The 19,360-nt window shown below is 34.4% G+C and overlaps 2 protein-coding genes across 14 annotated transcripts in view; both read right to left on the minus strand.

The window, feature by feature from the left end:
- Window positions 1-654: 654 nt before the first annotated feature.
- LOC137242631 (probable RNA-binding protein EIF1AD) lies at window positions 655-1,571 on the minus strand. Of its 2 annotated transcripts, none has more exons than XM_067769899.1 (2): window positions 1,403-1,571; window positions 655-1,306 (listed from the first exon to the last, which is right to left on the minus strand). In XM_067769899.1, the coding sequence occupies exon 2, from the start codon at window positions 1,295-1,297 to the stop codon at window positions 818-820; it is 480 nt and encodes a 159-aa protein (XP_067626000.1). In that variant the 5' UTR covers window positions 1,298-1,306; window positions 1,403-1,571; the 3' UTR covers window positions 655-817. The 2 variants fall into 2 exon arrangements, with proteins under 2 accessions (XP_067626000.1, XP_067626001.1); XM_067769900.1 differs by having other exon boundaries at window positions 655-1,340.
- A 9,733-nt stretch (window positions 1,572-11,304) lies between these two features.
- Window positions 11,305-19,360, minus strand: part of capu (cappuccino) — a 219,331-nt gene continuing 211,275 nt past the window's right edge. For 5 of the 12 annotated variants that reach the window (XM_067767177.1, XM_067767180.1, XM_067767188.1 and 2 more), the window contains 2 exons: window positions 17,233-17,530; window positions 11,305-11,781 (listed from right to left, as the gene is read on the minus strand). In XM_067767177.1, the coding sequence (XP_067623278.1) occupies window positions 11,673-11,781; window positions 17,233-17,530 (407 nt within the window). In that variant the 3' untranslated portion in view covers window positions 11,305-11,672. The remainder of the gene's footprint in view (window positions 11,782-17,232; window positions 17,531-19,360) is intronic. The other 7 variants (XM_067767184.1, XM_067767181.1, XM_067767179.1 and 4 more) reach the window with 3 other exon arrangements.

Below are 19,360 nucleotides of genomic sequence, written 5' to 3' on the forward strand. Positions count from 1 at the left end.
GATAAAACAGCTGATCGGACCTACCTTATGGAAATCAATATAATCGATTAATGGTGCCATACCATAAGGCTAACGCCATAACTATACCATAGTCAACCAATTGGTTTTTGGTTTCTCGTCATATCCATAACCTTAAAATATTTGAGTTGGTGAGTTTAATAACTTTTTGTAGATTTTATTTATTGTTTTGGATACGTTATGACTAAGAGACTTATTCTTTGTGGAATGTTTGTAATTTTTTGCGTTTTCATTTTTATGAATTTTTCACGATTTTTAGCTTAAGGCACCATTAATCGATCACATTGGAGATGGTTATGGACATGGGTATGGTTACGACTATGGCGTTAGGGTTAAGGAAGTTTAATTCGCCCTATAAACATATTCACGGATGGTTCTAAGCTTGACGGGAAGGTGGGAGCAGGCCTCTTCACCGGATCTGGGCCTAGAAGTCTCTTTTCGCCTACTAGATCGGTAAAGGTCCATCAACATCCATAACACTGCTCAAAACTTTCGAGGGTATCTTTATAGCAACAAGATGCAGGATAAACACGTATTCAGACGGACACTAAGTCCTGCGGTCCCACTCAACTACTCAGCTGCGTCAGTAATCCTTCTGGTCACGTTGGAACACAGACCCAATACAAGTATACCTAGTTTATAGGAAAATAAAATTGCTTTATTTGTAATTAAATAAGTTTAAATATGAAGGCAGCAGGACAAAGTTGTTTCTACTCTATTTTTTATGCAATGAAGCGATGTCTTGGTGCTTTATGTATTTTACTTAAGTAGTACACATTTGCAACCAGCTAGAGCTTCCTTAATCTTCATCACTTGTGCTATCATCATCGGCGTCTGTATCGCACTCACTATTCTCTTTCTCTATAACTGGTCGATTCGGGTTTCTAATTAAAAACTCATCGTCCTCGTCCTCTTTATTTCCGGTTACTTGATTGTGTTCACGTTTCCTGCCAAACTGTTTTGGCCATACCCCAGCTTTGGTGTATTCTTTTACGTGCTCTGGTGTAAGGATTTTATATATTTCTGCTTTTACCCTGTCACCTTCCTCGATGGGTTCAACCAGTACGTAGTCACCACGTTTCACATATACATTCCTACGGAATTTATTCGGCATAGACACGAGAAAATTTTCAGTATCCACGGTTGCCGTTTCAACTTCATGTAGATTATTACCCCGACTACTGACCACACGTACAATTTGTTGTTTACCTGTGGGTAATTCAAAATCATCCTCCCTCATTTCTTTAAGGACATGTTTACGGCGTAATACACGAGACATATTGATGGACTATAAGGAATAAATATACGTAAACGTGCTTTAACTAATGATGTTAGTGTTATTATGCATGATTGTTTCTGCTGGCAAGACAAGTTTTATACATACCTTTGTTGTTTTCACGATTTCAGTTCAAATCGATTTCTTAACAGTTGTTTTTCTATATAATTTTCGGACCTAAAATGCATTTAAAATTAAGTTTTTTTGCAAAATTGCCGCAAAATGCGAGCCGTTGAAGTTCTACAACCTTCGAAAAAGAGACTTATTTACACTCGTTGACGATGACAGCTAATCAGCTGATTCATTATTGCCATATAATGTTGTTTCATTACAGCGCATATAATGTGGCCATATTTGACTACATAAAACTAGAGGCACATAGAAACTGACACAACGCTTCAACTTGAATAAATGAACCAGCAATGTTTGATAAAATACAGATACCTAACACAAAAACAAAAAAGAAAGTTACTTTTAATTTATTTAACGTTAAATATCCGGAAGGGGGAGTATTGTAGGGCTAATTGTATTTAGTAAAAGTCTATTGGAGGGGTCGACTGCTAATACGCGTCAAAAAATATGGAAACAGGTGTCAAAAGACGCGCATTGACTTCGACAACAAAAATCCGAAGTAAGAAACGAAAAATTGTATCACTGTTTGGAGATATTTGCAGTTGAAGGTGGCGATTTTCATGCGGTTGTTGTTGTTGTTGTTGTACTCACAAAAAAAAATTGTGAACATAAGTGTTTTGCGCGGATATAGTTTTGGTCTTCAAACCGGTGTTGGGCCCACCCAGGGTAATTTTTTATAAGCGCGGCCGAAGGCCATCAATTCAAGAAGGTGTTCTGCGCAAAAATACTGTGGCTCCCACCACCGGTTTCGGAGGGACCCACGGGTAATTTTTCTGTTTTTCGTTAATATCTTTTAAACGACTTAAAAATTTTCTTTTCCGCCTTCGGATTATTAATGCTGATGTCAAGAGGCGTCGTTTGACACCTCTTTCGATATTTTTGGTAGCGTAATATCTTTCGTAAAAATAATAAAATATATTTTTCCTTAGCTTCATGATTGAAAAAATATGTGTATGTAAAAAACAACAAGATTTTTAATGAAAAGTAAAATATAAACAAGTATATATATATTATTAAGTCAACAAATATATTATATTCATAAAATATTCAAAAAGCTGAATTAAAAATGATTATAAATTTTTGATTACCTAAAGCAAACACATTTGATTCAAATATGCTTCCAAAACGTGATTGAAAAACTATGTTCAGTTTTTGTTCATCGAAAGGTAAGCACATTTGAATATTCTTTTTGTAGATTTTTATGAAATATTAAAATGTAATCATCAAAGGACTTGAAAAATGATTCCAAAAAGTGATCGAAAAATGATTTTCAGTTGTTGAACATCAAAAGTGTTAATTTTTGATTATTTATTTTGATCAATTGTATGATAACACATTATTTAGTCAGAAAGAGTAATCAAATTGTATTGATATGTAGGGGAATTCAAAATTTATTCACCTAAATGCTGAGTGGGATCAATCAATAATTGGCGCTTACCCGCCAAGCGATTTGGCCATTTCGTAACAAGTCACCCAAGCCATCTCTGTTTCGCGATACCTGACGCTAATTGGGAGTACTAAGTGAGGTTAAGTCTACCTTAACTAGCCTCTTCCAACTCAGCTGATGTCTCCCCATTCCTCTACTTCCAAACAGGTGTGGACAGAAATACTTTCTAGCGTCTTCGTTCAATCGCATAACATGGCGTAGCCAGCCTTTGGCTTCATATTCACTGCACTATCTTCACATCTGCTAAAAGCACGTACAGCTCATTATACCTTCTTCGGTACTCGTCGTCGGAAAAAAATCTTTCGGATAACTATCCGCCAGCAGCCATCTCATCTTCCTCTTGTTGTAGCAGTGCTTCGCCCCATCCAATAGGTGCGACCGATCACAAATTGTCATCAATGTCCTCTAACGGGAGTCCAAGGAAACTTTCAGTTTCAACAGGGATGGACCATAATGAGAGGGGTGTTAGAGGCGTTGGTTCCACTATACAGTTAAAGAGATGCTTGGTGTCATGTGGGGACACATTACAAGCATGACATATGTTTTGTATGTCGTGGTTGATTCTGGATAGGTAAGAGTTTAACCTGTTACAGTACCCAGATCGAAGTTGAGCTATAGTGACGCGCGTTTCGCTAGGGAGAGTGCTAGTTTTGGGTATTGTTCTTTGGGTACAGGATTCACCGGGAAATTCCTGGCATAGAGGTCCGACGCCTGTTTGTGGATTTCACTGAGAACCGGCTTGTATATTTTTTAGCTTCATACGTCTGTGTTCTCAGGTGCCGTATTTCCTCATAATGCTTACGGATATTACTCCCTAAGCCCCTGAGCGGTATAGGCTCATCAAAGAGATGTCTGTCGGAATGCCCAGGTTTCTAGGTATTCAACAGAAACTGTTTGGTCAGCATTTCATTTCCCTCCTTAATGGGGAGCATTCTCGCTTCATTATGTAGATGGTGTTCTTGGGACATAAGAAGACCCGTGGCGGTTCTGAGGGCCGCATTTTGGCTGGCCTGTAGATTTTGGCTGGCCTGTAGTCTTTAGGATTGGCGACCATATCGGGGATGCGTAGTATGCAATCGGCTGGCCAATTGTTTTGCAAGTGGTAATTAGCGTTTCTTTATCTTTACCCCAAGTACTGCCAGCAAGAGACTTGAGGATTTTATTGCGGCTCTATATTTTCGGTACAATGGCTACTGCATGCTCACCAAAATGTAAATCTTGATTGAACGTCACACCCAAGATTTTGGGTTGTTGTTGTTGTAGCAGTGCTTCGCCTCAATAGGCGCGACTGATTACAAATTGTCATCAATATCCTCCAACGGGAGTCGAAGGAAACTTGCACTTTCAACAGGGGTGTATAGTGTTAACTACTTTGTACTCTTTACTTTAATTTTTAAAATAATTTTAATTGAGTTTTCGTGTTAACTTAAAATTTTGAATAACTTCAAAAAAAGAAAATTCTAATTAGTTGGAAAATATTTAAACTCAAAAATAAACAAAAATAAATTTTTATATTTAAAATCAAAATAAAAGATTCTTTTAAAATATCAATTTGAATGTTGATATATTGGCGATCCTGCCAGGAGACTTATATCTTTATTTGATACAATTACTAAATGTGGCGCTTTACGTATCGCAGAGCTACTGACCAGTACAATACCGCAAATAGAAGTGCAACTAAGTGACGTGCTACCAAAGAAAATTTGTTTTAGTTGTCTAAACCAATTACAAAACTATCCCTCCATATTTGTTATAATAAAATAGCATTATGCAGTACACGCTGAAGAATTAACTGAATAAAAAATTTAATAAATAGCACTATTGAAATTCTTGTGCATATAATTTAACTACGTTTGTGTTCCCTATACATTTGTGAACAGGAAGCAATACAACAACATTCTGTGCAAATTTCATATAAAAGTCGCTGTAAATTATATATACGAAACATTAAAACATAGAATAAATGTTGAAAATCAAATTAAAAACATAAAAAACTCTAAAAACGTGTGTGTAAACAAAATAAAAACATTTACAACCTAATACTCTTAAAAGCAACGATTGAGTTATCCAAGCCACAACAACAATTTTGCACGCAATACACACGAACAGATTTAAAATGAAGACATCACGATGAAAATTAAGAGATTTACAAAGAAAACAACAAAGCCATTGCATATTTTAAAAGCATTACGATATCAAACAATCCAGATATTAATTTCAAGTTAAACAATCATCAATCAACTACTTATTAATTTTAATATTTTTTTATTAAATTTAATTTTATGTAAGTATAATTTTTATTTTAATAAATAAAAATAAATGTAAGGCGCGATAACCTCCGAAGAGATCTAAGGCCGAGCTTCTCTTCCAATTTGCGTCGTGCTCCTCTTGATTTTCCCTACAAATTGGCCGGACGGGACCTACATGTTTTATGCCGACTCCGAACGGCATCTGCAAAGCAGATGAGTTTTCACTGAGAGCTTTTCATGGCAGAAATACACCCGGAGTGCTTGCCAAACACTGCCGAGGGGCGACCCCGCTTAGAAAAATTTTCTTCTAATTGAAAAATCTTATTTCTAAAATTTTGATGTTGCTTTGCCCGGGAGTTGAACCCAGGGCATACGGTGTGATAGGCGGAGCACGCTACCCATCACACCACGGTGGTTTTTATTTTAATATTAAATTTAAATTTTTCAATTATAATTTAAATTAAAATTTTAAACCTTTTAACTTTCAAATTTATTTTAAGATTATTTTTATATCTTAAAAATTTTAATATAAGTTATTTAAATTTATTTATTTTTTATATAAAATTAAATATTGTATTTAAATTGTTAACTCCCTTTCCAAAAAAAAAAAAAAAAAAATCTTAAATATTTCCTAATTTTCAAATTTTTCATTTAATTTTTTTTTTTTTTTTTCATATGGTTCTACGTTCACCAAATACGAACCCGTAAGTTTACAAATTCGGAAAATCAAAACAACAATTATACAAATAACACAATGACTCACAATAAAACTCAAAATTCTAACATTAATACAACACAAAACATCATCTCTAATATATCACAAGATACTTCAAGACAAGATAACTTTACAAATTTTTCTTCTACTAAATCTATTAAATTACCACAATTTTGGCAAGATTCTCCTGATGCCTGGTTTTTACTTGTTGAAGGACAATTTGAAATTAATAATATCACTGATGATAATTTAAAATTTCAAAATGTTCTAATTACTCTTCAACGAGATACTATTTCTAAAATTTTAGATGTTATTAACCCTCCTCCTCTTTTTAATAAATATGATACAATCAAAAAAATTCTATGTGAAAAATTTTCTCTTAGCGAAGAAAAACGATTAGAACAATTATTTTCAAAAACTGAACTTGATGATCGTTCACCATCTGAATTATTCAGATTTATGAAATCACTTATAGGTTCTGACTCCATAGTTAGCCAAGAATTACTCTTTAAATTGTGGATTCGTAAATTACCACAAGAAATACAAATTCATTTGACTTCCAATAATAATAAAAACAGAGATGAAATTATTATTTTAGCTGACAAACTTTTTGATTTAAGCAATAAACCTCATTCTTCCAAATCTCCTGTAGTCTCAAGTATAAATAATAATATTTTAGAACAATGCGTTAAAAATTTAACTGAATTAACTACGACTATTTTTCAAAATTTAAATAAAATTTCTAATGATATTAATCAATTACAAATCCGTTCAAGATCTAAAGATAGAAATAGATCTAAATCTCGAAATTTTTCAGGATCAAGAAATTTTTCAAACAATCGTAATTTTAATTCACAAACAACTATTTGTTGGTATAACAAAAAATTTAAGAATAACGCTCTCAAATGTATGCCCCCATGCAATTTTAATCAAAATCATAATTCAAATTACGAACAAAATTTAAACTGAAACGATCCATTATGACGGTGACGGATAATGGAACTATTATTAAACCTACTCGTCGCCTATTCATATTTGATAAATTCAATAAACTTAATTTTCTTATCGATACAGGTGCAGTTGTATCAGTTATTCCTTTTTCTAAATTTAAAATTTATAAAAGAAATTCGGATCTTACTTTGACCGCAGCAAACGGTTCTTCAATTGAAACTTTCGGTACAAAACTACTTAAAATTGATTTAGGTTTAAGAAGAGATTTTGAATTTCCATTCATTATTGCGAACATTGACACACCAATTTTAGGAGCAAACTTTTTAGAAAAATTCGGAATTATTGTCAATATTAAAAATAAAGAAATAATGGATTCTACTACAAAAATTAAAGTTGCTGGATCTTCTGGATTTTCTGATATTTTCTCACTCAAAATTCCTATTGTCGAAAATAAGTTTTCAAAATTACTTAATGAATTTCCATCTATTACCTGTGAACCAGATTATACTAAAAAAGTTAAACACCATACGGTTCACAGGATAGAAACAAAAGGTATTTTACCATTTTCGAAACCCAGACGTCTTGATCCAATCAAACTTAAAATTGCTAAAGCTGAATTTGAATTTTTAGTTAAAACGGGTATATGCAGACCCTCAAATTCTCCTATTGCATCTCCACTTCATCTCGTTCCTAAAAAAGAACCAAATGATTGGAGACCTTGCGGAGACTATCGAAGACTTAATTTTATTACTACAACAGATCGGTATCCTTTACCACATATTCACGATTTAACAATTGATTTAAAAAACAAACAATTTTTTTCCAAAATTGATCTTGTGCGTGCTTACCACCAAATTCCAATGGCAGAAGAAGACATTCATAAAACTGCAATAACTACCCCTTTTGGAATGTTTGAATTCGTAAGAATGCCTTTCGGTTTACGAAACAGTGCTCAAACTTTCCAACGCTTTATTAATGAAGTATTTTCTGATTTCGATTTTGTATTTACATACATTGATGACATTCTTATTGCCAGTGATAATGAAGATCAACATATAAATCATTTAAAATCAGTTTTTAAAAGACTTCAAGAATATAATTTAAATATCAAACCTTCAAAATGTACTCTCGGTGTAAATAAATTAAATTTTTTAAGTTACGAAATTTCAGGCGAAGGTATTAAACCATCTTTAGATAGAATTGAAATCATAACAAATTTTGAAAAACCAATTTCTATAAATAAATTACAAAAATTTTTAGGTATGATAAATTACTATCACAGATATATTAAAATGTTAGCAACAGAACTTAGTCCTCTTCATGAAATGTTAACACATGCAATTAAAAACAAACTCAAACAATTAAATTGGACAAATGAAACAACAACAGCTTTCGAAAATGTTAAAAAACTTTTTGCTAAAAATACTTTACTTACACATTTCAACAAAAATGGTACTTTATCATTAGCAGTAGATGCATCAAATGTTGCTATTGGAGCAGTTCTTCAACAAACTAGCAATAATATACTAGAACCCTTAGCTTATTTTTCAAGAAAATTAACTACAACAGAAATTAAATATTCAACATTTGATCGTGAACTTTTGGCAATTTATAATTCAATTAAACATTTTAAACATTTTCTTGAAGGTAGAACTTTTACAATTTATACTAATCATAAACCTTTAATTCATGTTCTAAATTCTAAAGTAGATAGATCTCCTCGTCAACTACGTCATCTTGAATATATTGCTCAATTTACAAATGATATTCAATATATACGTGGAAAAGACAACATAGTTGCCGACACACTTTCCCGTATTCCAGAAATAAATGCATTTTCAACTCAAGATATAAATTTAGAAACTTTATATAAAGAACAGCAAACTGATACATTTTTACAAAAAACCATATCTGATCCAAATTCTAAAAATAATTTAAAAGAAATTCATATTCCAAGTATTAATTTAAACATATGGTGTGATGTTTCTCTACAACCTTTTCGACCTTATGTTCCACATTCTATGAGAAGAATTATATTTGACAAAATTCACTCATTATCTCATCCAAGTATAAGAACAACTAGAAAATTAATTCAAAATAAATATTATTGGCCTAACATGCGTAAAGAAATTAACGATTGGACTTCATCTTGCATCAATTGTCAAAAATCTAAAATTTCAAGACATACTAAATCTCCTATCCAAAAAATTCAAATACCATCAGGCCGTTTTGAACATATTCATATGGATATTGTTGGACCTCTTCCAGTTTCAAATGAAAATTCTTATATTTTAACAATTATTGATAGATTTTCACGTTGGCCTGAAGCTTATCCGCTTAAAGATATTTCAACAAATACTATAGTAAAAACTTTTATTCAAAATTATATACCACGATTTGGTATACCATTAAATATTACAGTAGATCAAGGTTCACAATTCACCTCAAAATTTTTTACAGAATTAACTAAACTTTTAGGTTCTCATAAAATTCATACATCTCCTTACCATCCCCAAGCAAATGGCATGATAGAGAGATTTCATCGAACTTTAAAAGCAGCAATTATAGCATCAAACGACTCGGTTCATTGGTCTGACATTTTACCATTCATTCTACTTGGTTTACGAACTTCTATTAAAGAAGATTTAAAATGTTCATCTGCTGAACTTGTTTATGGCCAAACACTTAGAATACCTGGTGAATTAATTATTTCAAATAGTAATAAAGAACATAATTTTTCTAATGTCGCTCTTCATAAAATAAGAGAATATTTTTCACTTGTTCGTTCTAAAGTTTTTCATCATAATAAAGAAAATTTTTTTGTTCCTAAACAATTAGAAAATTGTGAGTATGTTTTTGTTAAAGTTCTTCGTAAATCTAATTTAGAATCACCTTATGAAGGACCTTTTAAAGTTATCTCTAAGAAACATAAAACATTTACAATTCAATACAAAAATACTATTAAAAATATTTCAATTGATTTACTTAAACCAGCAAACATACTTATTAACACTAATTTAAATACAAATACATTAAACAACAAAAAACAAAAAAAGGTTACATTTAATATTAATTAATAATTTGTTTGTTTCAAATTTTCTTGGAGGGGGAGTAAATATAGTGTTAACTACTTTGTACTCTTTACTTTAATTTTTAAAATAATTTTAATTGAGTTTTCGTGTTAACTTAAAATTTTGAATAACTTCAAAAAAAGAAAATTCTAATTAGTTGGAAAATATTTAAACTCAAAAATAAACAAAAATAAATTTTTATATTTAAAATCAAAATAAAAGATTCTTTTAAAATATCAATTTGAATGTTGATATAGGGTGGACCATAGTGAGAGGGGTGTTAGAGGCGTTGGTTCCACATTGCAATTGTAGAGATGGGTGTTGTGATGTGGGCACACATTCCATGCAGGACATACATTTTGTATGCCGGAGTTCTTTCTGGATAGGTAAGAGTTTAACCGGTTACAGTACCCAGATCGAAGATGGGCTGACGCGCCTTTCCCTAGGGAGAGAGCGTTCCACTTCCGCGAGTTCTTGGTATTTTTCTATAAGAACTAGATTCGCCGGGCAATTCCTAGCATAGAGGTCCGACGCCTGTTTGTGGATATCACTGAGGATCTGTTTGTGCAGTGTTTCCTCATAATACTTACTGAAATGACTTCTTAGGGGGTGGGGAGGGCGCGATGGCCAAGTCATCATAGTGTAACGAATTTGAAATTCCGCTTATTCCAAACCTTCTGCTAACGTTCGAATCGCTAAACTGTTGAATAAATAACTCCAATAATCAATAATGCAAAATGGTCTTTATTATACTACTTGAAGGTACTTATACTTCACAACTAATTGCGAGTTTAAATCAAATTGATTCGTCGTGCCTCAGCTGGTGCTGCTTTTATACTCTTCGGTTTCCTCGTTGGCATATTTCTAGGCGTTTCTATTTCTAGAATTTACTACTTGTTTACCAGCTATAAACTACAGATGCACGTTTATAGCTTCTCATATGCGTGTGTATATGTGAGTGATACTTACACAAATGATTGCCTACTTTTGTGAGCATCTCAGATATATGCATGTGTACGTGTGAGAAATGCTTTGCTGATAATTGCATACTTTTGTGAGCATCTCTCCGCTGCTGGCATGTACATATGTGTAGACAATGATTGATTTGTTTATGTACATACAAGTCACTGCTTAGTATCGGCTTAGATATGATAGTATCCCTTAGTGTATTAGTATTAGTATATTCGTCACAATATCAATCGTTCCAGAGATGGTTGGGACAGTACCTTAATTGTGCTTTGTTACCGGAATATACCGGATATATATCTTGAACATTCTAGGGCACGCCCTTAAATGGTCGGTATTTAAACATTTGCAACGGTTGCCATCAGACATCATTTTTAATGCAATTTGTTGGAATTTGCATTTGTGAGGGGCCCAACTTTTCTTCGAATTCTGGTCAATTATTCCATAAACAATGAGCATTCAACAATTGTTAAACCTTTCTAAATTTTTTTATTTAACAATTTGAATTAAATATGCATTCTTGTAGAATCTTAAAAAAATTAAATGTAAGTATATTTTATATACAAACTTAAGTTAATGTAAGTCTAAACGCTAAAGTTAATTTAAGGCTACTTTCTCTAAGTGTAATTGTAAGCATTTTTGTAGGCAATCGTACATCGTATGAATATTACATATATTGCAAATAATTTAATACCCAACTAGCTAATAAGATATAATATTATTAATCCAACAGATATTTATGCATAAAGGCGTATGTATACGATTTTAAATTAATCTTTTTAACAACATAATAAATAAATATTATATTAAAAATTTGTTTGATTGTTTGCATATTGAAATAAATTTTTTATTTTTTATTCAATCGCAAGATACGATCCTTAAGGCCGCCAGGCTTTACTTTTGTAGCTTTAACATTTTTGCGTGATTGTGTTTGTATTTGTTTTGTTTTGCGTAACCTGTAAATGAAAAAAGCAAAAAAACGTAATAATCTATATTAGAAACGTTGCAATCGAAAATATAAGCTACGGATTGTGAACAACTTTTTCCTTTTTAAACGGGTTTAGTTAGCTTGACTTGACAGGCCGGCCGGCTGGCGGGCACGAATTTTCTAATTGAAATTTAAGTAACTTCCCGACAAGCTACAAACTTGGAATATAGTTCAGAACCCGATGACAATGCAATAATAAGAAAACAAAAAACTCCGATAGGTGGCGTATGGATCGAAATATTTAAAAAAATCGTATTCGTGGTCCGATTTAGTTCATGTTTGGAACACATAATACATGCATGAATAGAAAGCGACCCATGAAAAAAGTCACCGCTAGGTGGCGAAAGGAGCACGATATTAAAAAAATCGTATTTATGGTCCGATTTGGTTCATATTTGGAACACATAATACGTACAAGAATAAAAAGCGACCTATGAAAAAAATCGCCGCTAGGTGGCGCAAGGATCGAGATATTCACAAAACTCGTAATTGTGCTCCGATTTGGCTCATATTTGGAACACATAATACATACATGAATAGAAAGTGGCCAGTGAAAAAATCGCCGCTAGGTGGCGCAAGGATCGAGATATTCAAAAAAATCGGACCGATTTGGTCCATATTTGAATAGAAAGCGACCTACGATGTCTGATCTGGCTCATATTTTGAACAAATATTACATACAGTCTGGTGGTAGCAGTGATATCAAAATATTTTGGAGTTCGAAGAGGGACAAGCATACGTGGCGCAGAGTCGAGTAAAGTCTTTGGAAGGATTATGTATTGAGGACTTAGATTGTAACAAATTGTGAGGAAAGATTCCTTTTAATAATGAGTCACTAAATGAACTAAATAGAATGAGAAATAATAGGGAATTAAATAAAGACTAAAAACTTGAAAAAAAATTCAAGTTAAACGGTTTTATTGAAAACAATACTTATATGAAGTAATAATAATACTAGAAGCTACTAAATTTAATAAAAGCGTTGGACGCGTCAGTAAGACCAACTGAACCTTAATAAAATTATGCTACGCCTCATATTATTAGAAATTTCACGCGCCCAACGCTTTTATTTAATTGTCTGATCAACGCCCTAGACTGATGAGGAGTGGGATGACTAGTACCTAGGACCTAATTATTTTCTAGCTTTTAGTATTATTATTACTTCATGTAAGTATTGTTTTCAATAAAACCGTTTAACTTAACATTTTTTTAAATTATTTTACAATTTTTCTTTTCACATTTTGTTTTGTATTGACAGTTGCTGATTTGCTATTCAATGTTGAAAAAATAAGCTATGGTTTTTATACTCCGCTGAGCAGAGCTCACAGAAAGAAATTAATTTAGCCATGTCCGTCCGTGCGTAAACACGATAACTTGAGTAAGTTTTGAGGTATCTTGATGAAATTTCGTATGTATGTTCCTGGGCACTCATCTCAGATCGCTACTTAAAATGAAAGATATCGAAAATTGCGAAAAACCGAAAAACTGCGATAATTTATTACCAAGGACGGATAAAAGTTTTGCAAGCTGTAATTTGGCAGTCGTTGAAGATATCAGGATGAAATTTGGCAGGGACGTTACTCCTATAACTATATGTGTCCTAAATAAAAATTAGCAAAATCGGATGCCAAACACGCCCACCTTATGTCAACATTAAACTCCAGTAATGATATGGTTCAACAAAATACAAATATAAAGAAAATTCCAAATGGGTGTGGCTTCGCCCTTTTTCATTTAATTTTTCTAGAATACTTTTAATGCCATAAGTCGAACAAAAATTTACCAATCCTTGTGAAATTTGCTAAAGGCATAGCTTCTATGATGATAACAGTTTTCTGTGAAAATGGACGAAATCGGTTTGAAGCCACGCCCAGTTTTTATACACAGTCGACCTTCTTTCCTTCCGCTCGGCCGTTAACACGATAACTTGGTTAAAAACCTATATATCTTTACTAAACTTTCTTCACGTACTTATATGAACTCACAATTATCTTGGTATTGAAAATGGGCGAAATCCAACTATGACCACGTCCACTTTTTCGATATCAAAGTTTTCGAAAAATTTAAAAAATTCTATTACTGTATACCAAATACGAAAAAAGGGATGAAACATGGTGATTGGATTGGTTTTTTGATTCAAAATATAACTTTAGAAAAAACTTTTTAAAATGGGTGTACCACCTACCATATTAAGTAGAAGAAAATGAAAAAGTTCTGCAGGGCGAAATCAAAAGCCCTTGGAATCATGGCAGGAATACTGTTCCTGGTATTACATATATAAATAAATTAGCGGTACCCGACAGATGGTTTACCTGATCCACATTTTGGTCGATATCTCGAAAACGCCTTCACATATACAACTAAAGGCCACCCCCTTTTAAAACCCTCATTAATACTTTTAGTTTGATACCCGTATCGAACATACAAATTCTAGAGTCACCCCTGGTCTACCTTTATTGCGATATCTCGAAAAGGCGTCCACCTATAGAACTATGGCCCACTCCCTTCTAAAATACTCTTTAATACCTTCCACTTGATGCCCATGTCATATAAACACATTCCAGGGTTGCCCTATGTCCATTTTCCTACATGTTGATTTTCTTTATTTTGTCTCCAAAGCTCTCATCTGAGTATGTAATGTTCGGTTACACCCGAACTTAGCCTTCCTTACTTGTTGATATTGCGTATTTGCCATGTTGTACACCACTTTGTGAATACAATGATGTTAGACTATTTGAACAAAATCCTGAACTCCCCTAATAAGTTTTGTATATGAATTAAGCGGGGATTGCCCTTATTGCTTTTAAATGTTTGAAAACATTTATTTCATATCATTAAAAATTTTAAATTTATTTAATAACTAGCAGACCCGGCAGACGTTGTTCTGCCCTAAATTTGGCCTATCTGCATACATTTAAATAAGCTTTTTCCGTCTAACTCTGCCCTACCCCTCTACACTTTTTCCTAATCTTTTTATTCACTCCTCCCTCTGTCTTTTTCGCTTCATCTCTATCTTCGTCTCATTCTATCTCCTTCTCAGTCTCTTTCTCTCTTTTCTCTTCTCTCAAGTTTTTATCCTTCTTCTTCATCTCTTATTGCCAGTCCCAGAGGGTGGAATGTATTTTGTTCCAGTCCCATTCCGAGTCTCAGTCCTAGTCCCACTCCGAGTCTCGGTCTCAGTCCCAGTCCTAGTTCTAATCTCAGGCCCAGTCCGTCTCTGGTATACTTCCCAGAAAAAAGCATCCTAAATTCTAATATAGGCAAATTTATATACGAAATTTCAGGCAAATCGAATAGGACGTATGTAAATAGGTATGTGGGTATTATTAATTCTTGTCTTTATTTCGGCTTCGCATGCATATTTATCAGATTTGCAAGATTGATGCGACTAAATCGAATATCACAATGAAAATTACTTTAAAGCTCTCGGCAACAGCTTTCATTTGATATCCATAATACACACACATTCTAGGGGTATACGGGTCCATGTTTTGGCCTATATCTCGAGACCCTAGTCACTAAGCGGTGTAAAACTTACTTTGTACTAAAGCATACATCAACAGCTTCAATTTGATACCCATAATATAAAAACACATTCTAGGTGTATCCGGGTGCATGTTTTGGCTTATATCTCGAGACCGTAGTCACCCAGCGGTGTAAAACTTACTTTGTTCTAAAGCATACATCAACAGCTTCAATTTGATACCCATAATATAAAAACACATTCTAGGTGTATCCGGGTGCATGTTTTGGCCTATATCTCGAGACCGTAGTCACCCAGCGGTGTAAAACTTACTTTGTACTAAAGCATACATCAACAACTTCAATTTGATACCCATAATGTAAAAACACATTTTAGGTGTATCCGGGTCCACGCTTTGGGCTATATCTCGAGACCCTAGCCTCCCAGTTGTATGCAAATTATCCTGTACTATAGCACTCATCAAAAGCTTTCATTTGATATCCATATTGTATAAACACATTCTAGGTGTACCCGGCCCCACGTTTTGGGCTATGTCTCGAGACCCTAGCCTCCCAGTTGTATGAAAATTATCCTGTACTATAGCACTCATCAACAGCTTTCATTTGATATCCATATTGTATAAACACATTCTAGGGTACCCGGGTCCACGTTTTGATCTCAAGACCCTAGGCACGTAGCGAAAAAAAGGTAGACGTTGGCCGATTCTCAGACCTACCCAATATGCTCACAAATTTTCATGAGAATCGGTTCAGCCGTTTCGGAGGAGTTAAGCTTCTAACACCGTGACAGAAGAATTTTATATATTAGATTTGGAAAAAATTTAAACAACGTGACATCAGGACGGCCAAGGGAACAGCTGTTTCGACTGCACCTTGTAAATCTCTTCAGAGCTGCCCCCTTGGCGTCCTGATGTCTCGCTGTTTAAATTTTTCTCAAATTATTAATAAAATAAGTTTTTGTTTTTATAAAATAAGACTATTATTATTAGTTTAACTATTTGTTTGGAAAATAATAAAAAATAAAATTTTTCGAATTTTTTATATCACTCAGGAAAAATTTGTCCTTTATTAAGCGAAAAAAAATTATGGGAAAATAATGATATTTTTCTAGCGGAATTTCGAAGGTAACAAATCACTGATAAAATAAGTGTTATCTTTTTGAAAAATAATAACAGTTTTTAGAGCGAAATAAAAATCTTAAAAAATAACTGTTAGTTAGGGACGGTACTTTTCCCCATTTTTTATATTTGATTGCTGTGACTGCGGATAGGTGGCCGTACGACCAAGATGAATGACTCAAGATCTTTATTTAATGAGGAGGATGAGAGAGGGAGAAACGAGTTGCAAGCCAAGGAAGACAAAAGCGCTATAAGCGATGCGCCGCCCTCGGGTAGCGAAAGAAGTGGAGAGTGAGCAAGCTCCGTAATGGAAAAGTAAGAGAACTCTCTCGCAGTATGGTGCAGCACTAAGAAAGCTGCAAGTCAGAGAGAAGATGTTTAAAGTGGCAATGTGTCAACCACTGATGTAAAAAAATGAGATAAGCCAAAAGGAGATAACGTTATGACTCCGGCTTTCTCGCAGGTGCCAAAGGAAGATTAACTAAGACTCCGGCTATTCCCGAGAGGATAAGTGATGCGGCAAAGCAGTCACTGACTGTGACGTTGGTTGATCGGAGCAATCCTTGCGGACAGATGACTACTGAAAGGTGGATATCGGTAAAAAGGGAGCTTATTAGCTTATTGCTCAAGATGATGTGGGAAAAACCAAGTAAGCCCCTTCGAACCTTTGATACGGCGGGGTGGTACAATGGTGTGAAGATGATAGCGTGTGATAATATCGCGAGCATGCGGTAGCTGGAGGAAGTTATTCAAAATCTATAAAGAAAACGCGCGAGCAGAAATTGTGCCTCAGCGCAATTTGAGCTCTTTATACTTACAAGTCTTCATACAACGTAGCGATCTCTTTCTTCCAAATATCTTTAAAGTCATTTGTAAAGTTCGTCCATAATTCATAGAATTGATCGGGTGTACATTGCTCGAGAGCACGCGATTTTGGAGTAAAATGATAGAAACGCATTGTCTCGATAAAAATCTCACGTGATTCATCCAAATCTTTGTATAGTTTATCTATCGTTTTCGTCGCACCCTCTATAAATTCCTGCATTTTCGACTTGAATGGCTCCAAAGTTTTTGAAGTTGAAGCAAGTACCACACGTTCAGTTGTCTTTTTGTTGGCTAGAATGGGAAAAGAGACAGTTTTTTATTTAAATAAATTTGGTTATTCGTACGTTCGACTGATTTTTAAGTGTTCTTTAAGAGTTTCGATATTTCGAGATGACGGAATCGAAGGCATATTGAAAACCTATCTAAAATTTAAAATTTGAGCATAACAGCAGACAGTGGCTAACGGCTTTACATCGAGATGACAAATCAAGTTTGTCGGCATTTGGAGAAGGTACCACAAACTAGACTTGTCCAGACATTGGTAGGATCTCAACAGATGACGAAAGATGAGCAATTAGAAACTTCTAAATAGGAACTAACTTTTAAGACAAAAATCTATGCGATCTTGGTGTAAAGGATGGATGGCAAATATGTTCTCCAAATAATCATTTATTATAAAGGCATAAAATTAAAATCCCTTGCTCCTCTGTGGAGAATTGGATCTGCTGACTATTACGCCAGTCATGCAATGTCGCATTGTGTAGCTGATGTCCGAGATCAAGGGGCCAACAGCGGCACTGTACCGGTTAGGGCAGACATTGACCCTGGATAAATCCTCTGCAGATCTAATTACATGGAGGAGCGGCATTGTTTTCGAAAAATCCGCGAAGTGGAGTATAAAGTGACTTGGTCGTTCTATGTCACCATTTCCCATATAAGTTATTAAGCTGGAGTTGGCTATTTTGCCGCACTACATAGTAGACCATCAGGAAGTGGCCTGTTAACACAACTGTTCAGCAACTGACCAGCTTACATAGCTGACTGTTCAACAACAGCAAATGCGCAGAAAATTTTCAGAGTCTCTGCAAGCATTAATGCTTCACTAAGCTTCATGAGATCCGAGTGATGCTACCTGTTAATCGCATGCTTTTTATCCTAAGGTAGCTCCACGTGGCCACGAGCGAGGTCAACTATTCGCCGACCACGCTAGACCGTACACTAGTTAAGTTCAGTTTATCTAATGTCGCTTTGCTTTCCAAGTTAATATTTAACTCGCCAACCGCTGAAGTGATGGACAGCAACCCCGTCATTCTTAATATCAGCAACGCCCGCGTGGAAGATGTTTCCGGCTAAGCTCAAGCTAAACTCATTTTCATCGAGCTTGGATCATAAAGAAGCCCACTGAGCGAGCATACCAATGAACTTTAATTTTGTTTGCTAGTGATGAAGTCGGAGCTTGTTGGAAAATTTTTATTCAGCGCCTCAAAGCTTAATTACAGCCACTGCATGTACTCTTTCTCAGTGTCAGTCCTCTTAAAAAGCCCTCCATTCAAGAATGTGGATCAGGTCGTTTGAGACCATGGCTCAGAGGGGAAACAGTTAATCTCTTCTAGTGGCATATCGTTCTATGAAATCCACCTTGATGTAAAAAAATGGGACGGGCGCGACCTCGACTGAGTTAAGTTAGAGAGACTTTGAGTTAAAACCCAGTTAGTCTTTAGTCTAACGTTGGAATATATTGGATTACGAAATAGCGAGTACTCGTCTTTTTAGCGTCATTGAAGTTCACAAGTGGTACTCTCCCTCCATGGACTGATTTTGAATAAACTTCATTCGCTCTTGCATATTTACCTACAGTTAGGGGCGTTATTCCTCCATCGACTGCGTTTAAAAGAACTGTGTTCGGTCTCGTCTATTTGCCTATAGTTTCTGGGTTAGGTTCTGAAAGTCTTTCAAGGATAGTCTTAATTAGAGTTGTCACGAATATTCGGCAACTATTCGGTATTCGGCCTATTCGGCCACTTTTCTGCTATTCGGTATTCGGCCGAATAGTACGTATTAAAGACGCGTTATATTACTCAAAATTATGTATTTATTTCCAAATTACAACACTTTGGTTTT

Source organism: Eurosta solidaginis, chromosome 2 (genome assembly GCF_040869045.1).
Source record: "Eurosta solidaginis isolate ZX-2024a chromosome 2, ASM4086904v1, whole genome shotgun sequence".
In the NCBI taxonomy this organism is placed as follows: Eukaryota; Metazoa; Arthropoda; class Insecta; order Diptera; family Tephritidae; genus Eurosta; species Eurosta solidaginis.

Excerpts from the sequence above, each read along its gene's own strand:
- LOC137242631 (XM_067769899.1), bottom strand. The coding sequence starts at position 1,297 with ATGTCTCGTGTATTACGCCGTAAACATGTCCTTAAAGAAATGAGGGAG.